The 21,876-nt window shown below is 37.5% G+C and overlaps 1 protein-coding gene across 15 annotated transcripts in view; it reads right to left on the minus strand.

The window, feature by feature from the left end:
• SORBS2 (sorbin and SH3 domain containing 2) overlaps nucleotides 1-21,876 on the minus strand; it is a 209,612-nt gene that overhangs the window by 15,127 nt on the left and 172,609 nt on the right. For 11 of the 15 annotated variants that reach the window (XM_040243080.1, XM_040243083.1, XM_040243082.1 and 8 more), the window contains 3 exons: nucleotides 12,115-12,229; nucleotides 11,158-11,286; nucleotides 9,282-9,485 (listed from right to left, as the gene is read on the minus strand). In XM_040243080.1, coding sequence (XP_040099014.1) covers nucleotides 9,282-9,485; nucleotides 11,158-11,286; nucleotides 12,115-12,229 — 448 coding nt within the window. Of the gene's footprint in view, nucleotides 1-3,743; nucleotides 3,939-5,713; nucleotides 6,488-9,281; nucleotides 9,486-11,157; nucleotides 11,287-12,114; nucleotides 12,230-21,876 lie in introns of all 15 variants that reach the window. The other 4 variants (XM_040243075.1, XM_040243077.1, XM_040243076.1 and 1 more) reach the window with 1 other exon arrangement.

The following is a 21,876-nucleotide window of genomic DNA, read 5'->3' on the forward strand; positions in this document are numbered from 1 at the left end:
TGGGCAGAGCAGAGAGACATTTATGGACGAAAGTTGGTATAGAGAAGATGTCTGAATGCAATATTGCATGGCATGCAATATGCATCTGCAAGAAGTTTATGTCTACTGAAATGCTTAACGATTGGTTTCAAGAGACTCTCAGATCTGACCTGTTTTCTTTGTGTTTGTTTGAATAGATCCAAAGTAAGATCCAGGGACATTTCACTTAATATCCATCAGATTTCATAGATGTGTCAATCATTTGTCAAAGGCAAACTTTCTAGTAAGACACATACGAACAAAATATGGCTTTTCTGGAGGAAATGGTGAAATATAATTCAGAATACTGTTCTAACTCCCAACACATTGTGACTGTTTTGATGTGCCTTCAAAGTAACATTTTTTAATACAACAGTGAAAAAGCTAACCTTTCTTGTGTGCCTGTCTGATTTTCTGTCCATTCATGGACTGAACCCAGCAGTGTATTATCTAGTATTTGATTTGGCTTATGGAAACCTTGGGTTTCCCTGTTGGCTCAGATGGTAAAGAATCTGCCCACAATGCAGGAGACCAGGGTTTGATCCCTGAGTCGGAAAGATCCCCTGGAGATCTTCCCTGGAGAAGGGAATGGCAGCCCACTCAAGTATTCTTTCCTGGAGAATTCCATAGACAGAGGAGCCTGAAGGGCTGCAGTCCACGGGGTCACAGAGAGTTGGACATGACTGAGTGATCAACACTGTACTGTACTATGGGAACTTTAGCAGGACTAAAGGACTTTTAAATAAAAGCATGTGGTTTTCTCAAATCTCATAATAGTTAGTAATGATTGACCTCCTATCTTCAGTCTCTGGGGATGAAATGCATCAGGCACTTTTCTTTTAACTCTTGCGGCAGAGAATGCTTCACATTATCCAGTATCCATTCTCTTCTTTGTCATCCCAGTAATGGAATCCTGAATGTCAGGCAGGCACACAGCCATTCTGAATAACGTTTATTTTCCAGCCTTCCTTGTATCTAGATGTGCTCATGTGATAAGTTCTGACAGATGGGATACGTGCAATTACTAGCAAATGTCCTTCAAGAAAGAAGGCATAAGCTCCCCTCCTCTTTTCTTCTTCCTGCTAGCTGGTTTGAGGAAGGGACTATTGGAGCTGCTGCAGCCACTTTGGACTACCAGCTGGAAGGTTTTCATTGAGCATGGTGATTTGCCAAAATAAAATGGAGTCTTCTGATGAATATAGAGCAACATACCAATCCTGGATGCCCTACATTTATGCATAAGAAATATATACTTCTACCTAATTATTTTGAGTTTTTTGGCACTGCAGCTGCCCCAATCTTGACTAATATGAGGTTTCTATAAACATCAAGAGTCATAGAAAAAAAAAAAGTAGCATTGGAATGATGTGGATAAACAGCTGGAAAGATCTTTGAACATATTAGGAAGAATCAGGACTTAATTTCATGTTGGAAACTGTGTTCAAGGGGATCACCTTCTGCTGGGATGGCTTTAAGGTGAGGAGACTTCCTTATGGTACCATAATAACTGAGTTTCTTGGGGAAAAAAAAAAAGAAGAGTTTTTCTATCTCTTTACAAAGCACTTCCACTGCAGTTTGAATCCATGGGCTACATGGATTTTTACAAAAGAGTTTTACATAGAATTGGAAGTTCAACTTACATCCAAGCTGAGGATTATAATAATTCTTTTTGCAAAAAAAAAGCATTATTTTCAAAAAGATGCTCAAAGACTAGAAAAAATATTGGATTCTGATTTCTGTATCAAATTCTTATTTTATATGTACATTTCAGTCTTCTATAATCTATAAAGTGGTGGCAACTTTTATAAATGATTTTGCATTGCATGTGACAGACTTGTACTATCTCAGAAAATACTTTAGAAGAATAAAACTGCATTAAATTAATATGGGTTAGGTAAAATAGTGGTTGATGAGTATTGATAAAAATGTTATAATGATTTCATACATACTATACTATGCCTACTAAAACATTATTGCCATTTTATTTTCTCTTTGTTTTTAGTGCTAGGTTACTTTTCTTCTTTGTAATGAGCATAATTTTTAACATTCTTGAAACAAGAGAACTAGGAAGCCTTCTTAAAGGATTCACATCAATTTTTACTGTGTCAGATGTGGATTAAACCATAATAATGGCCTAAAATTTGTAGTTTATTCAATTTGTATCTACACTTACAAGCATAAATTCAGTTGACTTGTGTTCTTTCTATGAATAAAAAAATTGACTTATAAGAGTCTCAAAAAACTCAATAGGGGATTAAAATTAACATTTGCTCTTAAATATGATATAAAAGGAGAAAAATAACTTAATTTTTCTGGAATTAATTATTTAAGTATTCTTTGAAAACATAGTTACTATGAATATCTCCATGGTCTCATATCACTTCATGAACTGAGACATAGAGAATGTATGAGATGAGCTTGGTTCTTGCAGGAGAATAAACCTGTTTAAATCCTGGTTTTGTCCTTGACACTACAATGGTGAGTGTTCCATCTCTCTAAATTAGAGAACTCCGAATCTCAAGTTACTTGTCCACTTATTGGCTAACCAACTGGCTGAAGAACAGGTAGGGAAAGGCAAGGAATAAATATTTTGGCTCTAAAAGAAAACAACACACACACAGAGAAGGCAAATTCTTAGTCTTAGACCTTATCTAAAGAATTATTATTATTTTAAAAATTTCCTAATTATTTCCTGCCAGCTAAGATAAAACCTCAAAGGGCAAAGAACAATTAGTCTTTAAAATATATTACATTCCGCCCCCCGCCCTTCCAAAGATTCCTTTTCTAAGTAAGATAAAATTCACATAGATGGACTATTTTGGTGGATAGATTTGGTGATTGGGGTTTGGAAGATTGCATAAATGGCATTTCTTAGGTGTTGGTGCTTTCTATTAATAGTTCAAAAACATGACCCTACCAGAGCCTTCGTTTTGCTTCATTTTTTTTTTTACTTATCTGAAGAGGCTCTCATTCCAAGTGGAGAAGATTGCATGCGAGGATGAGTCATTATGTGAAGTCCTTTTGTGTAAAGAAAAAGGTTTTGAGGATCGTTCTGAACACAGGAGTAAAACTTTTCTGTGATGGATTGATTTCATGCTGGGGTTCTCATTAAATGTCTTTCCAAGGTCAGTTATTAATTGTGTTAAAAATCTTTTATCACGGTATCCTAAGAGGGAGTTAAACACCAGCAGAGCCGCCCGACGGCCTGCAAATCTCAGAGATGGATGCTTTGTTAACTGCTACAATAGAAGCCTCCTTCCCACGTCCTCATTAGTTTCCTGCAATTTTGTGGAAGAACAAGGCTCAAGACAGTCAGTGTCGAAGATCATCCAACCCTCAGGCTCTGCTGAACCTGCTGATTATTTGGGAAAATTGGGAGGCAATGAGCCCACTAAGATGTGACAGATGACAGGCACATAGCTGATGCCTTTAAATGGGGATGGTTCTCCTGCTGATCCTCAACTTAAAAAAAGAAAAAGCCTAACAATCACATTTTATTACTATACAAAGTTTAGCTTGTTTTTCTCCTCACTCTTAAGTATAGCTGCTGTGCAAATATATCTTTCAAATTTTCAGACAGAGACCATGCTAATGATGTTAGAAGTTAGCAACCAAAATTGAATGACTTTTTAGATCTTGTAAGACAACATGAATCTAAAGACATACATTTAATTAATGAAGTTCATTGAAAGACATGCGATAAACCACACTCAAGATGCAGTTACCTTTAATTGTGGTGAACTTATCTCCTGTTGGTAAGAGTATTTGGGGAGGAGCGGAGATGAGTAGGGCTGGGTAGGCTGAGAGAGTGTGGGGACCAGGTCAGAGACAGTGGCCAAGGAGGAATGAAAGGGAGGGGAGGAAAGCAGACAGCTGGGAAAAGATGTAGACGTTCGATGTCCCGAAGAGAATGAAGATGGCTTAAATATTGAGGAAAGACAAGATGCAATTATGCTTGTGTCCAGAATGACAAGGTTACATGCTTTTCAGAGAATTCCGCCCCCCAACACACCTAAATATTTTTAAAGTTACTACATACCCTGGGTGTGTGACATTTATGATAACTTCTTGCTTTGAAAGCACTAACTTCTGAATTTGATTCAAAATTCCCAGTGGGTTTGATCAGTTTCATTCTTCTGATATGAGGGGCTGGAGATCAGAATTCCCATAGTCTACAATTTTATAAGGTATTTGTGAGGTGGGGCCTTCTAACCATGAAGGGAAAAAAGTGTAAAACCCTGCAATGACTGTAACTTGCTTGTGAAGTAGATTGCAATTTATGAAGAGTAGGTTTGTTACAAAGCTAGTCAAGTTAGGACCTCTGTGCCTGTGTGTGCTTGTTGGGAACTGGCTGTGAAACTCAGCACCTGCTTCCTGAACACCATACCAGTGGTGCTGCCTGCAGCCTGCAGTAGCAGTTCCTAGGAACCAAGCCACATATCTGATCCCATCTTAAAACTGATTAAATTGAAGGGAAAATAAGTTATTTAAGTAAGTGACTTAGAAATATTTTTTATTTACTGCAATGAATGATCTCTATTACTAAAAAGTGTGTTTATTTTATACAAATGCAGGCATGGCTGGGTTCTTTGTCCAGTTGACATTTCCTCACCTGGCTGGGGAAGTGCCAAGACTCAGGGTTTTGTGGCTGTCCAGTGGCCTAATGGACACTTACCATCGTTTAATCCCAAGAATACCCCATATAGACCAAATACCTCTACATTTGTTATTGGTAAGGTCTTAATAGGAAATTATGAGGTTTTAAAAGTGATTTTCATGATGGAAAAATGTTTCAAATAAATGAAATGCACAAGAAAAAAATTGTCATTTTAAAAGATTTCTAAATAGAGGAGCTATGGGAGAAAGTGACTTGCTTAGCAGCAGAATATGACTCATTGATTTGGTTTCATAATTTTAATATTTGCCAGTAGTCACATTTGCTTTTCTAATTCACAGATTAAATATTTGGGATATCAGGTTTTTTGTTTTTGTCTTTTTTAGAAGAGAAAAGCTTACAAGAAGCTTAAAGATTTAGAGCATTTCCCTCTTTATTGATTAGAATCATTGCCCAAGGCTCTTTGTTGGTAAGGTGAATATGCAGGACCCAATTCTTAAGTAGTTACCAACTTAAAAAAATTACGTCTTCAGAGAGAATTGAAAGGGAACTGGCATGTATATGTATTTTTTCTTTTCTTTATTTCTCTTTTTTTCCTTCCTTCTTTTTCAGACTGCTGTTATATCAAAGAAATGGTATTTAGTTTTTGCACTCTGGAGGTGAACTAATCTCTCTCTGTGTGTATCAATTTCCTCATCTGTATAGTGGGGATGAAAATAATATTACCCAACCTATTGAGTTTTAAAAAGTAAAGATGTATTGTTCTTAGAAAACTATCTGAAACTCAATAAGACCTCAAATATTAACTATTATTAATATTAAAATTAGACTTTATAAAAATGTTTAAATATGGATTTATAGTAATGAATAAGAGAATAACAATACATATGTATATCATCTTATTAAAATTTGATGTGTTTTTCATCCATCCTTCCACCTTGCCCTTATACTGCATGGTGTTTATTGTGTGAAAACCATCTAAGACAATGTCAGAATTGATGTTTATTAATATGATTAACTGTCCTAGCTAATGGTAGTAAGACTGGTTAGTTCTTCAGGAATTAGGCAACATTAAAATACCTCATCACTGGTTTTTGCTGCATTGCTGTCTTCCTTAGGGGCCCTAGGGCCTGTGAGGGTGGCTATTGGATATCTTGGGCAGTCATCTTTTCTCTCCTTATCCTCCTCTTCAATGTGCAGGTGTGACATCACCTCTGTGCCATCAGGGCCACGGCACAAGGCATCTGGATCTTGAGATTCCGGCCCTCTTCGGTTGCCTGCCCTGACCCCCTCATAGACTTCCTCATCTTCCTCTCCAATGACAGGGAGGGTTTGGGGCAAGGGACCCAGGCCAGGGTGTGCGGAGGTCACAAACTTATCACCTAGGACCACCAGTACCTTCTCTGGGCCGGCGGAGCCCTCTCTCATTTTGGTCACATCTGAAGACTTGTTTGGAGGTGTCTTTCTAGAATCCGGGAGCATCGTGGCCTCCTGAGACCGGGCTGCAGCTGAGGTTGTAGCCGAGTGGAGCAAAGGCAGCTGAGAGGAGCGGGCTTTGGCAGGTGTGGGTGCTCGCGGCCATGGGGGTAGAGTGGAGGGGTCCTCCTTAATCTCAAGGCTGATCTCTGGGGTATCTGGTTTGGCTGGGTCAGCTGGTAAAGCTAAAGCACCAAGCTTCTCTAATTCATCCAAGAACTTGTCCAGAAAATGAGGCGGCGTTGGGGCTGAAGGATTTACCAGGGCACCCTTGGCTGGCAGGGACAGCCACTCCAGGGTGGTTCCCTGGAGAGCGTCGCTATCTGGGTCACGTGAAGCTTTGTGCAAGAGAGGGGGGCGTGGTTCACTGGAAGCCAGCTTAGAGATGAGCAGGGATTATGACGTTACAGAAGATGTGAAAGTGAAAATAATGCATCAAAACACAGAGACAGAAATGCAGAAAGACATGGTGGTGAATATAAAAAATACGTTATGCTATGGTGTAGATTGGCCGATAGCTTTTGAATTTAAATACATAAAATCCTTAGCATGTTAATTAAAGATTGATTTGAACTGTGCTAGCATTTGGAAAGGGTCCATTAAATGTCAAATGACAAGGTAAAACTGTCATAGAGATTATAAAACCAAGAAAATTATTTAGAGATTTAGTAGACTACTTCTTTGAAAATAGGTTTCTAGATATTGATTTAATATAAACAACTCTGGAATAATGTTAATGTAGGATGAAAACCAACAATTAAGCCTTTTTTATTCCCAAAAATTTGTTTAGTGTTCTTCCTGTACCTGTTCAAATCTTTTGAACTTTCATCATTTTCTCACTTACGGTTGTGAGGTGATTATAACATATGGCATAAAATATTTTTACATCATTATATGCTAACACATTTCTAAACGAATAAGTTCTGAGAAAGATTTTTTTAAGAAGAAAAACTTATGATCAAAATGACACTGAACTTACATAACTACTACTTCAAAGTTTAAAAAAATTCAAAGTAAATGTTTACACAGAAAGGGAGCATAAGATGTGAACAGGAGTAAATTTCTGGTAGGACTTCCATTCTCTTTTTCAAAAGCTTGACATTTTATGTAAACTAGTGGAGGTCTAATTTATGAAACTTAATCTCCTGAAGTACAAAAAAATACTTCTGTATATCTTAATATTACCACTGCATTTTGGATGTACTGAACAAAACAGAATTTTTATTCATTAAAAGTTGTTCTTGACATGTGCTTAGGAACATTCTAATACATTTCTATATTGCTTTTGGAGTAGGAAGAATGTTATATGCTACACATGTGAAGTATTTGAGAGGCTGGCGGAAGACATTTTACTTTGGCTCTTTCCAAGTAGATGATTGGGGTTTGGAAAGAAAAAAATCTTTAGGAGAGATTGCACTTTCTGGCTGACTGTTTTGAATGACACGTCACTGGTGCACTCAGCACTCTTGGTCCTTGGGCCTTAGTATGGATCAGCGCACAGTGCATTCTGCACTTAAGTTTAACTTCTATCCTATAAGAGGAATGGGGTTTAATGAATTCATCTAGATTTTTTTAAAAAAAGGAAATGTGATGTCACGTCACTGTGGGGTGGGATAAACGAGACAAAGCATCACAAAACATTTATGAGCATCCTTATAGGAGGTTCAAGACTAAAGGCTACATAGCACCTTTTAGTGCCAGGAATATGGCGTGGCTGAGGAAAAAAGGTCTTTAAATTCCATTATTGTCATGACTACCACACTACCCCATTACTACCACCATTACCACCTGTTGCTACTACTACTCCAATGCCATTACCACCACAGGCACTAATATACTTGTAAAAAGGGTCTAAAGTGCTTAGCCCTACCATGGGCTCGCTTCAAGTTAAATCGAGTACCCTGAGATACCTATATCACAAAAAATATACCTGTAGTACAAGTATCATATAATTATCTTATCTTCTAAAAGTATTAGAATTGGATTCTACTCTACTAAAACCAGAAATATCAGAAATAATACCAACTTACATTTGAACCTCTCCTAAATAAAGATAGTATGTCTAATGTGATTGGAGTGATTCATAAATCACAATGAATTCCCTTCTCTATTTACAAAGATCAGTTAGAAAATAGGATATTTAACATTTAGTTTATTTTGGGTGTCATGGTTTAGAAGTACATTACAGTTGTTTTTTTTTTTTCCTGAAAATGATTCGGTTCAAAACTATTAAGGAGCTTCCTTCATTTAGCCAGTGACATCATAGTATAGATCCCAGTTGGTGAACCGTTAAATATTTTTTGAAATTTATGGACATGAGCTTTTTAATGTGTTTTTCCCCAGCAGTGAGAATAAAACACTAATTAGTTATTAGTGAAATTTGTACACATCTCTACTTATAAAATGTAGAATATGATATCCTAAGAAAAACCTAGGAAATTGAAAATACATTTAAATCATATTCACAACAAAGATCAAAACATTGTGATCTAAACTACTACATTGCCAATATTTATTAAGACTTCATGGAAAATTTTCTTAAATTTTAAATAAGCCTTTGTAGATACACTCTGATTCTTTCTTATAACCTTTTATTTGAAAAGGCGGTCACTTTGAAATTTACCCAGGAGTTCTTTTAAGATGACTGAATGCTAGATAAGACAGATACTTAATACAGAGATGAAGATTTTTTTCTTTTTATCAGTAGGAACTACCAAAAGAAGGATGTTGCTATCTAAATGCTGAGCTCTGCTAGCGAAGTATACATACTAAAGAAGATTGTGGAAAATTTTGTCACTAGTCAAACAAAATTAGCAAGTATTAAACTGCTTCACTCTCCAATGCTAAAGGATTAAGAGTAATTGCTCATAAACCCAGTCTTCAAAGAAAAGTAGAATAAATAAAATGCACAGCCTTAGCCCTCTAAAAGAAAATTCTTAAGATAGTAGATTCTTTATGTCATTTCCCTTTGTGTAGCTTAAACCATTATGCTAGCACCCATAAGAAAAACTAAATTATACTGACTTGACCTGGCACTCACACTTAGAAATGCAACATGTAAATCTTTCATTTTGCCATAGATACGATGTTGTAGTCTAATCCCCTAATATGTACCAATTATCTTACTCTGAGTTCCCAAGTATTATACTAATATGCTAGAGTGTCTTCTTACCTTATTTGAACTTAAGCTGTGGATCCTATCACTAGAATAGCTGTGGGGTAGTGGAAGTTCAGGATAGTCCTCAGCACCTTTGGTTGTATTCTTCTTGACAACTTCTACATAGGAAACAGGGAAGATGCCTTGTCTGTTGGTTCCTGGAATTTTACCTTCATACCAGTTTTGATCAACTCTTTTAAGAAGAATAATTCTATCTCCCTGTAACGGATAATAGGAAAATGTGTTAGAAATAGACATGCAATAACATAAAAAGTTATAATTGTCAGTGTTTTTTAATAACAGTTTTCCGCCTGGGAAAGTCTTACACTTTGAGAGTTTTGTTTTCGTTAGGAGAATGCAACTAAAGCCTCCAGAGCTCACTCCTAAATTATAGGTCATCAACGTATATACAGTGTAATCATCCATTTATTAGAATCTTTCCTAAGGATACTTGGGCTTTACACATGTTCAGATTGGCCCTGTGGGAAATGTCATGTGTGAGTTATTTGAGAAAGTGCTGTAGTTTCACCTGCAGTGTGTTGGTGACAAGACCATCCTCTGATCACTGACAGACTCAAGGGGATGAGCTGCAGTGGGCAGAACTTCAGAATGGGCACCAGAGATTGCGGTGACGGTGTGTCTGAACAGGGTTACAGAAAGCAACCTCTGGAAGGGATGAAGTTGGACAGTGCACCATTTTTCTTCTTTATCTAATGCGCTGCGTAGTAACAAAAGAGTAAAAGCTAACAGGATGGGGCATAGCTAGCATCCTACATAATGCATAGCTGTCGCCAGGACTCACATCCTCTTGGTCTGCATCAAGACAGTATAATACCAGCATCCATTCTGACTGGTGGGTCGCAATGCCATAGTGGTCAGTAATGTTTTTCATAAAACCCCTGGCTTTGGCAATGCTAGGACCTTCTACAGGAGAAGGCAATGGCGACCTACTCCAGTACTCTCGCCTGGAAAACCCCATGGACGGAGGAGCCTGCTGGGCTGCAGTCCATGGGGTCTTGAAGAGTTGGACACGACTGAACAACTTCACTTTGACTTTTCACTTTCATGCATTGGAGAAGGAAATGGCAACCCACTCCAGTGTTCTTGCCTGGAGAATCCCAGGGACGGGGCAGCCTGGTGGGCTGCCGTCTATGGGGTCGCACAGAGTCGGACACGACTGAAGCGACTTAGCAGCAGCAGCAGGACTTTCTACAGTCACTATTTCTGTGACCTGAAGGATCAAGCCAATGCTACAAAACTCAGTTTGATATAACCTTTGAATAACAAGGCAGCAGAAGAACAATATTTTGAAGTGTGCTGCTGCTGCTGCTGCTGCTGCTGCTAAGTCGCTTCAGTTGTGTCCGACTCTGTGAGACCCCATAGACGGCAGCCCACTAGGCTCCCCCGTCCCTGGGATTCTCCAGGCAAGAACACTGGAGTGGGTTGCCATTTCCTTCTCCAGTGCATGAATGTGAAAAGGGAAAGTGAAGTCGCTCAGTCATGTCCGACTCTTTGCGACCCCATAGACTGCAGCCTACCAGGCTCCTCCGTCCATGGTGCTATTTTCTTTTGATGTTTTCACTTGTACAGCTCCTGATATTTAGCCCAGGGCACCCCTGGGAGACAATCTGGAGCTCCCTCAGAGGAAAAGTCTCTCTGCAAAGCTTTGCATCTCACAACGACCTCATCAGGAAGAGCACAGGAGAGGTAGGTAGCAGTGACTCAGGGCAGCCTTACAGGGTCCTTTGCAGAAAATGAGGAAGATGCAAAAATTGTCTAAGGAAGAAGATGACCTGTCTTAGTTTTGAAACTATGCAGCCTTTCAAATGCATCAAGGAAGAAAGCCGCTTTATGCAGCCTTTCAAATGCACCAAGGAAGAAAGCCGCTTACCTTTCTCAGCGATAGCTCCACATTGGTGTCAGCACTGAAATTATATTTGGCGATAGCTTCTCCGATTTCACCAGGCTGGGCTGGGGGAGGTGGTCTTGCAGGCTGTGCTTTTTCAGGAGGTATGAGTTTCTACAAAGGAGAACAGTTCTCTTTATTCTTTGTTTTCTTTTTAAAATTTTATTGGTGTATAGTTGCTTTACAGTGTTGTGTTAGTTTCTGCCGTACAGCAAAACGAATCAGCTGTATGTATACATATATCTCCTCTCTTTTGGACTTCCTTACCAATCAGGGCACCAAAGAGCTCAAAGTAGTGTTCCCTGTGCTGTACAGTAAGGTCTCATTAGTTATCTATTTTATACATAGTATCAATAGTATATGTGTGTCAATCCCAATTTCCCAATTCCTCTTACGCCATTCCCCACCCCTCGCTGGTGGGAGTGTAAATTGATACAGCCACTATGGAAAACAGTATGGAGGTTCCTTCAAAAATGAAAAATAGAACTAATATATGACCCAGCAATCCTAGTCCTGGTGATATACCCAGAGAAAACCATAATTCAAAAGGATACGTGCACCCTAATATTCATAGCAATATGATTTACAATAGCCAGGACATGGAAATGACTTAAATGTCCATCAGCAGAGGAATGGATAAAGAAGATGTCTATGGGGTCGCATATGGTACATATATAATGGAAGATGTGGTACATATATAATGGAATATTACTCAGCCATAAAAATGAATGAAACTGGGTCATTTGTGGAGACGTGGATGGTCCTAGAGATGGTCATACAGAGTGAGGTAAGAAAGAGAAAAACAGATATCATATATTAACTCGTAACTGTGGAGTCTAGAACAATGGTACAGATGAACTTATCTGCAAAGCAGTTATCTATTCTTGACCCATAGTGACTCTAGAAACAATAATCATGTAGCGGGGAAGGGGAAGGGCTTACCTCTACATATGAGATTGGGAAAATGCCCACTCTCCCATGATGCTCTCCCTCATACCAGTTTTGGTCAATTTTCCTGAGGATGTAGACAGTATCTCCTTTCTTAAATGACAGCTCCCTGGAAGAGATACATTTAAATGTGTTTTTTTTTTTTTCTATGATGTATAGCAGTTATTCTTCAGATCAGCATTCTCACTGGATCTGCATTTGGCTGGTTAATGTACTTCAAGTATCAAAAAAAAAATCTGTTGAGCCCAGTTAGCTAAGGATGCTCCTTGAAAGATTTTTATAATTCATTTGAAACATTATCACTTTAGAAATGATTGAAAAAGAGCAAATATAAACATCATGACTGATTTAAATCACAGGCAGATTGATATGAAATTCAAAGGTGGGGACAGACGATTGCCATCTAGTCTTTGGTTTATGGGAGAAGAGTTGTGATGCTTGCCATTATGCTGGGTTCATTCTGCACTGATTTTTATTTGTCCTGAAGTTAGTTAGCTAGTTAGTTACTTCTTTCTCTCTGTCTCCTCCTGTAAGCTGAAGCTTACAATGAGGAGACCAATATCATTTCGCCTTAGCACACAAGTGCCAACATGAGAAAAAATTTTATTTGTGGTTCCTTGAAGCTGGTTGACAGGCATTTAAGTAGAGTATCTTGATAATGATTTTATCTCGTGAAGCAGAAAAGATTTTATACTTTGATTTTTCAATGAGGCACAATGAGAAACATTTTTAAAAAGTGGAATATAATTGACATGTAACATTATGTTCGTTTTGGATGTACAACATAATATTTGTATATATTTCAAAATGACCACCACAATAAGTTAACAGGCACCCCATATAGTTACCATTTTTTTTCTTATGATGAGAACCTTTAAGATTTTTTAGAAACTTTCAAATATGGAGTAAAGTATTATGAACGATGGTCACGAAGATAAACTTGTTTCAAGTACAAAGACATGCACAGATTGCTTGTACCCTCCTTTATATTTTTTGTTTTCTAAATATAAAAATAATTTCAAGAAACTAAGTATGCTTTTCCATTTTGGCTGTTTCTAAGGAGACAGTAGGTAGACTGGGGTGTTTAATTTTAAGTTATAAAGACATTACTCATCATGAATAATTCATACCTAAAGTCTCACCCTCACTGCTTTAGTTTTCATGGCTTCATCTCCCTGGTGATTGTGTCTCTGTGTTATTTTGCCTCCACAATTATCTCTCGTTGAAGGGTACTTATTTCAGATCTTTCGCCAAGAGCCCCACAGTCCCACACATCTGCCTTCCCACTGCCAAATCTTCTGTGTTGTTTTGTTCAGGATCTTGAGCTAGAGCATTTATGTGTGCAGAGTATACAATGCAGAGAGGTTTATAGTAAATGTAGAATATTTTGCATTGATTAAAAGAATTAATTGAAAAAAGTTGCATAGTAAAAAGAATTATCACATATTTAGAAGTGCTAAAATCTTCACAGTGCAAGTGTGTTAAACTTTCAGTAACCCTAAAAGCAAAGAAGATTCACAGAGCCTTACATTCAAGCACAGTACTTCTTCCCTCATTATGCATGTGGCCAATATAGAAAATAAAAACTGAAGTATTTTCATGTTTATAATCCAGCAGTTTTATTTATACTAAGTACATTTTGTATCTGGAAATGAGATCAGAAAGCTTAGCTTTTAAAAAAAGAGTAATTAAGAGAAAGCTAATCATTTTTCTTTTAAATATGAAAAGATATCTTTTCTGTGTGTGAAGACTTGTACTTAAATTTTTCAAGTCATCTGGGAAAAAAGGACACTGGTCTCACTTTTCAGTTTTCAAAATTTTGTTCATCTCATCTCAGAGCTGGAATTTCTAGAAGTCTCATTTTTTTATTTTTTTCTTGAAGGATACTTGCTTTACAGAATTTTGTTGTTTTCTGTCAAACCTCAACATGAATCAGCCATAGTTATACATATCCTCTTCTCTTTTGAACCTCCCTTCCATCTGCCCCTGCCACATCCCACCCCTCTAGGTTGACACAGAGCTCCTGTTTGAGTTTCCTGAGCCATACAGCAAATTCCCGTTGGCTATCTATTTTACACACGGTAATGTAAGTTTCCATGTTACTTTTTCCATACATTTCACCCTCTCTTCCCTCTCCCCATGTCCATAAGTCTATTCTCTATGTCTGTTTCTCCACTGCTGCCCTGTAAATAAGTTCTTCAGTACCATTTTCCTAGATTCCATATATATGTGTTGCTGCTGCTGCTGCTGCTAAGTCGCTTCAGTCGTGTCTGACTCTGTGCGACCTCATAGACGGCAGCCCACCAGGCTCCCCTGTCCTTGGGATTCTCCAGGCAAGAACACTGGAGTGGGTTGCCATTTCCTTCTCCAATGCATGAAAGTGAAAAGGGAAAGTGAAGCCGCTCAGTCGTGTCCGACTCTTAGCGACCCCACGGACTGCAGCCTACCAGTCTATGTGTGTTAGAATACAATATTTATCTTTCTCTTTCTGACTCACTTCACTCTGTATAATAGGTTCTAGGTTCATCTACCTCATCAGAACTGACTCAAATGTGTTCCTTTTTATGGCTGAGTAATATTCCATTGTGTATATGTACAACTTCTTTATCCATTCATCTGTTGATGGCCATCCAGGTTGCTTCCATGTTCTAGCTATTGTAAATAGTGCTGCAGTGAACAACAGGATACATGTGTTTTTTTCAATTTTGGTTCCCTCAGGGTATATGCCTAGGAGTGGAATTTCTGGGTCATATGGTGGCTTTCTTCCTAGTTTTTAAAGGAATCTCCATACAGTCTTCCATAGTGGCTGCATCAGTTTACATTCCCACCAACAGTGCAAGAGCGTTCCCTTTTCTCCACACCCTCTCCAGCATCTATTGTTTGTACACTTTTTGATGATGGCCGTTCTGACCAGTGTGAGGTGATATCTCATTGTAGTTTTGATTTGCATTTCTCTAATAATGAGCGATGTTGAGCATCTTTTCATGTGTTTGTTAGCCATCTGTATGTCTTCTTTGCAGAAATGTCTGTTAAGGTCTTTTCCCCACTTTTTGATTGGGTTGTTTGTTTTTCTGCCATTGAGTTGTATGAGCTACTTGTACATTTAGGAAATTAATGCTTTGTCAGTTGTTTCATTTGCTATTATTTTCTCCCATTCTGAGGGTTGTCTTTTCACCTTGCTTATAGTTTCCTTTGAGGTGCAACAGCTTTTAAGTTTAATCAGGTCCCACTTGTTTGTTTTTATTTCCGTTACTCTAAGAGGTGGGTCATAGAGGATCTTGCTTTGATTTATATCATCAAATGTTCTGCCGATGTTTTCCTCTAAGAGCTTTATAGTTTCTAGTCTTACATTTAGATCTTTAATCTATTTTGAGTTTATCTTTGTGTATGGTGTTAGGAAGTGTTCTAATTTCATTCTTTTACATGTAGCTGTCCTGTTTTTCCAGCACTGTTTATTGAAGAGGCTGTCTTTGCCCCTTTGTATATTCTTGCCTCCTTTGTGAAAAATAAGGTACCCATAGGCACATGGGTTTATTTCTGGGCTTTCTATCTTGTTCCATTGGTCTATATTTCTGTTTTTTTTTTTTTTTTGCCAGTACCATACTGTCTTAATAACTGTAGCTTTGTAGTATAATATGAGGTCAAGAGGGTTGATTCCTTCAGCTCCATTCTTCTTTCTCAAGACTGCTTTGGCTATTTGGGGTCTTTTGTGTTTCCATATGAATTGTGAAATTTTTTTGTTCTAGTTCTGTGAAAAATGCCATTGGTAATTTGATAGGGATAGCAAGCATTGAATCTATAGACTGCATTTGGTAGTATAGTCATTTTCACAATATTGATTCTTCCTACCCAGGAACATGGAATACCTCTCCACCTGTTTATGTTGTCTTTGATTTCTTTCATTAGCATCTTATAATTTTCTGTGTACAGTTCTTTTGTCTCCTTAGGTAAGTTTATTCCTAGATATTTAATTATTTTTGTTGCAGTGGTGAATGGGATTGATCTCTTAATTTCATTTTGATTTTTCAATGTTAGTATATAGAAATACAAGTGATTTCTGTGTATTGATTTTATATCTTGCAACTTTGCTAAATTCACTAATAGTAATTTTCTGATATTATCTTTAGGGTTTTCTATGTACAGTATCATGTCATCTGCAAACAGTGAGAGCTTTACTTCTTCTTTTCTGATCTGGATTCCTTTTTATTTCTTTTTCTTCTCTGATTGCTGTAGCTAGGACCTCCAGAACTATGTTGAATAATAGTGGTGAAAGTGGACACCCTTGTCTTGTTCTTGATCTTAGGAGGAGTGCTTTCAGTTTTGTGCCATTGAGAATAATGTTTGCTGTAGGCTTATGGTCTTTACTATGTTGAGGTAGGTTCCCTCTATGCCCATTTTTTGAAGAGTTTTAATCATAAATGGGTGCTGAATTTTGTCAAAGGCTTTTCTGCATCTATTGAGATGATCATATGATTTTTATTTTTCAATTTAATATGGTGTATCATATTGATTTGTTTGTGTATATTGAAGAATCTTTGCATTCCTGGAATAAACCCAACTAGATCATAGAGTATGAGCTTTTTGATATATTGCTGAATTCTGTTTGCTAAAATTTTGTTGAGGATTTTTGCATCTATGTTCATCAGTGATATTGGCCTGTAGTTTTCTTTTTTTGTGTTGTCTTTGTCTGGTTTTGGTATCAGGGTGGTGGTGGCTTCGTACAATGAGTTTGGAAGTGTTCCTTCCTCTGCAATTTTTTGAAAGGAGTTTTAGAAGGATAAGCATTAGCTCTTCTCTAAATATTTGATAGAATTCTCCTGTGAAGCCATCTGGTCCTGGGCTTTTGTTTTTTGGGAGATTTTTGATCACAGCCTCAATTTCAGAGCTTGTAATTGGGTGGTTCATAATTTCTATTTCTTCTTGGTTCAGTCTTGGAACATTGAACTTTTATAAGAATCTGTACATTTCTTCCAGGTTATCCATTTTATTGCCATATACTTGTTCATAATAGTCTCTTAAAGTCCTTTGTATTTCTGCATTGTCTGTTGTAACCTCTCCTTTTTCATTTCTAATTCTGTTGATTTGATTCTTCTCTCTTTTTTTCTTGATGAGTCTGGCTAAAGTTTTGTCAATTTTGTTTATCTTCTCAAAGAATCAGCTTTTAGTTTTATTAACCTTTACTATTGTTTCTTTCATTTATTTTTTATTTATTTCTGCTCAGATCTTTATGATTTCTTTCCTTTTGCTAATTTTGGGGTTTTTTTGTTCTTCTTTACCAGTTGTTTTAGGTGTAAAGTTAGGTTGTCTACTCGATGTTTTTCTTGTTTCTTGCTGTAGGATTGTATTGCTATAAACTTCCCTCTTAGAACTGCTTTTGCTGCATCCGATAGGTTTTGAGTTGTGTTTTCATTGTCATTTGTTTCTAGAATTTTTTGATTTCCCTTTTGATTTCTTCAGTAACCTATTGGTTATGTAGAAACGTGTTGTTTAATCTCCATGTGTTTGTGTTTCTTACCGTTTTTTTCTTATAATTGATATCTAGTCTTATAGCATTGTGGTTAGAGAAGATACTTGATATGATTTCAGTTTTCTTAAATTTACTGAGGTTTGATTTGTGACCCAAGATGTGGTCTATCCTGGAGAATATTACATGTGCACTTGAGAAGAAGGTATACTCTTCTGCATTTGGAAGGAATGTCCTAAGGATATCAATGAGATCCATCTCATCTAATGTATCATTTAAGACTTGTGTTTCTTTATTAATTTTCTGTTTTGATGATCTGTCCATTGGTGTGAGTGGGGTGTTAAAGTCTCCTATTATTATTGTGTTACCGTCAACTTCTCCTTTTATGTCTTTTAGTATTTATGTATTGAGGTGCTCTTATGTTGGATGCATAGATATTTACAATTGTTATGTCTTCTTCTTGGATTGATCCCTTGATCATTATGCAGTGTCCTTCCTTATCTCTTGTAATATTCTTTATTTTAAGGTCTACTTTGTCTGATATGAGGATTGCTACTCCAGCTTTCTTTTACTTCCCATTATATGGAATATACTTTCCCATCCTCTCATTTTCAGTCTGTATGTGTCTTTAAGTCTGAAGTGGGTTTCTTATAGACAGCATATATATAGGTCTCATTTTTGTATCCATTCAACCAGTTTGTGTCTTTTGGTTGGAGCATTAAATCCAATTAATTAAAGTAATTATTGATATATATGTTCCTATTGCCATTTTCTTAATTGTTTGGGGTTGATTTTTGTAGATCTTTTTTCTCCTCTTGTATTTCTTAACTATATAAGTCCCTTTAACTTTTGTTGTAAAACTGGTTTGGTAGTACTGAATTCTCTTAACTTTTGCTGGTCTGAAAAGCTTTTTATTTCTCCATCAATTTGGAATGAGATCCTTGTCAGGTACAGTATTCTTGGTTGTAGATTTTTCCCTTTCAGTACTTTAAATATATCCTGCCATTCCCTTCTGGCCTGCAGAGTTTCTGCTGAAAGATCAGCTGTTAAGTGTATGGCGTTTCCCTTGTATGTTACTTGTTGCTTCTCCTTTGCTGCTTTTTATATTCTTTCTTTGTGTTTACTCTTTGTTAATTTGATTAGTATGTGTCTTGGTGTGTTTCTCCTTGGGTTTATCATGTATGGGACTCTTTGTGCCTCTTGGACTTGACTATTTCCTTTTCCATGTTGGGGAAAATTTCAACTATAATATCTTCAAAAATTTTCTCATACCCTTTCTTTTTCTCTTCTTCTGAGACCCATATAATTCGAATGTTGGTGCATTTGATATTATCCCGAGGTCTCTGAGACTGTCCTCAGTTCTTTTTATTCTTTTTACTTTATTCTGCTCTTCAGAAGTTACTTCCACCATTTTATCCTCCAGCTCACTGATTTGTGCTTCTGCTTCAGATATTCTGCTATTGATTCCTTTTACAGTATTTTAAATTTCAGTAATTGTGTTGTTTGTCTCTATATGTTTATTCTTTAATTCTTCTAGGTCTTTGTTAATTGATCCTTGCATTTCCTCCATTTTGTTCTCAAGGTTTTTGATCATCTTTACTGTCATTACTCTGAATTCTTTTTCAGGTCGTTTGCCTATTTCCTCTTTATTTATTTGGACTTGTGTTTCTAGTTTGTTTCTTCATTTGTGTAGTATTTCTCTGCCTTTTCATTATTTTTTTAAACTTACTGTGTTTGAGGTCTCCTTTTTCCCAGGCTTCACAGTTGAATTCTTTCTTCCTTTTGGTTTCTACCCTCCTAAGCTTGGTCCAGTGGTTTGTGTAAGTATCTCACCCTTCCTATAGGGTGAGATTTGTGCTGAGTTTTTGTTTGTTTTTCCTCTGATGGGCAACACTGAGTGAGGTAGTAATCTTGTCTGCTGATGACTGGGTTTGTATTTTTTTTGTTTGTTGTTTAGATGAGGCATCCTACACAGAGTGCTACTGGTGTTTGGGTGATGCCGGGTCTTGTATTCAAGTGGTTTCCTTTGCGTGAGTTCTCACTATTTGATACTCCCTAGGGTTAGTTCTCTGGTAGTCTAGGGTCTTGGAATCAGTGCTGCTGCTCCAAAGGCTCAGGGCTTGTTCTCATGGCATGGAAGGCTCATCTTCCTAGAGTCTCATTTTGATAAGTTTATTCTACCCCCAACCCCCCCAACCTTTGAATAGTGGCCATTGACAGCTTTGGGAATAGCATTTTATCTCTTTTTCCTAGTTAACAATCTAGACATTATGTATTCAGTAAAAAAAAAAAATAGCATTTAAAACAGATAATTATCTCAAACAAATATCTGTCTCTTGTTTGTTAAGATGTTAGGCACAAGAAGTACTCACACTTCTTGCAGGACATTTTATCCTGCCCAGAATGTCTGTAAGACATTTGGTTTCTGCCAAAAGGTCCTTGATACGTGCTCCTGTCCAAAACCATTTGGCATGGACAAATACACTCATGGATAGTTTGGATAGGACTAGATTTCAAGGACCTCTGGGCCAGATGTCTGCTAACCCTCACATCTAGCTCAGGGTTGAAATGACTTCACAATGTGGCCAGTCCTCCTGAAACTTTCAGAGCTGTCTGGATGTGTGAGCCTTTTTTTCAAGCTGTATGAGTCATCCACAACCATAATTCTGGTGTCAGGTATGTAACTACATTGGGGGTGATGCATAACCACTCTTATATTTCCTGAGACTAGAAAGAGAGGAAGGTGATTAAGCTGCAATCAGGTAAATTTATTGATACTATGAGGGAAACAATCTTTTTTTCTTACTAAAGAATGGGAAAGTCTAAGGATCTCTTCAAGAAAATTAGAGATACCAAAGGAACATTTCATGCAGAGATGGGCTCAATAAAGGACAGAAATGGTATGGACCTAACAGAAGCAGAAGATATGGTGAAGATATGCCACGTTAAGAAGAGGTGGCAAGAATACACAGAAGAACTATACAAAAAAGATCTTTACAACCCAGATAATCACGATGGTGAGATCCAGACATTCTGGAATGTGAAGTCAAGTAGGCCTTAGGAAGCATCGTTACAAACAAAGTTAGTGGAGGTGATGGAATTCCAGTTGAGCTGTTTCAAATCCTAAAAGATGATGCTGTGAAAGTGCTACACTTAACATGCCAGCAAATTTGGAAAACTCAGCAGTGGCCACAGGACTGGAGAAGGTCAGTTTTCATTTCAATTCAAAAGAAAGGCAATGCCAAAGAATGCTCAAACTACCGCACAATTGCACTTATCTCACACACTAGTAAAGCAATGCTCAAAATTCTCCAAGCCAGGCTTCAACAGTATGTGAACCATGAACTTCCAGATGTTCAAGCTGGATTTAGAAAAGGCAGAGGAACCAGAGATCAACTTGCCAACATCCATTGGATCATTGAAAAAGCAAGCGAATTCCAGAAAAATATCTATTTCTGCATTATTGACTATGCCAAAGCCTTTGACTGTGTGGACCACAACAAACTGTAGAAAATTTTTAAAGAGATGGGAATACCAGACCACTTGACCTGCCTCATATGCAGGTCAAGAAGCAACAGTTAGAACTGGACATGGAACAACAGACTGGTTCCAAATAGGAAAAGGAGTACATCAAGGCTGTATATTGTCACCCTGCTTATTTAACTTATATGCAGAGTACATCAGGAGAAACGCTGGGCTGGAAGAAGCACAAGCTGGAATCAAGATTGCTGGGAGGAAATATCAATAACCTCAGATATCAGATGACACCACCATTATGGCAGAAAAAGAAGAAAAACTAAAGAGCCTCTTGATGAAAGTGACAGAGGAGAGTGAAAAAGTTGACTTAAAACTCAACATTCAGAAAACTAAGATCATGGCATCTGGTCCCATCACTTCATGGGAAATAGGTGGGGAAACAGTGGAAACAGTGACAGGCTTTATTTTCTTGGGCTCCAAAATCATGGCAGATGATAACTGCAGCCATGAAATTAAAAGATGCTTATTCCTTGGAAGGAAAGTTATGACCAACCTAGACAGCATATTAAAAAGCAGAAACATTACTTTGCCAACAAAGGTCCATCTAGTCAAGGCTACGGTTTTTCCAGTAGTCATGTATGGATGTGAGAGTTGGACTATAAAGAAAGCTGAGCACTGAAGAATTGATGCTTTTGAACTGTGGTGTTGGAGAAGACTCTTGAGAGTCCCTTGGACTGCAAGGAGATACAACCAGTCCATTCTAAAGGAAATAAGTCCTGAATATTCACTGGAAGGACTGACGTTGAAGCTGAAAC

Source organism: Oryx dammah, unplaced genomic scaffold, assembly GCF_014754425.2.
Source record: "Oryx dammah isolate SB20612 unplaced genomic scaffold, SCBI_Odam_1.1 HiC_scaffold_7, whole genome shotgun sequence".
Classification (NCBI taxonomy): Eukaryota; Metazoa; Chordata; class Mammalia; order Artiodactyla; family Bovidae; genus Oryx; species Oryx dammah.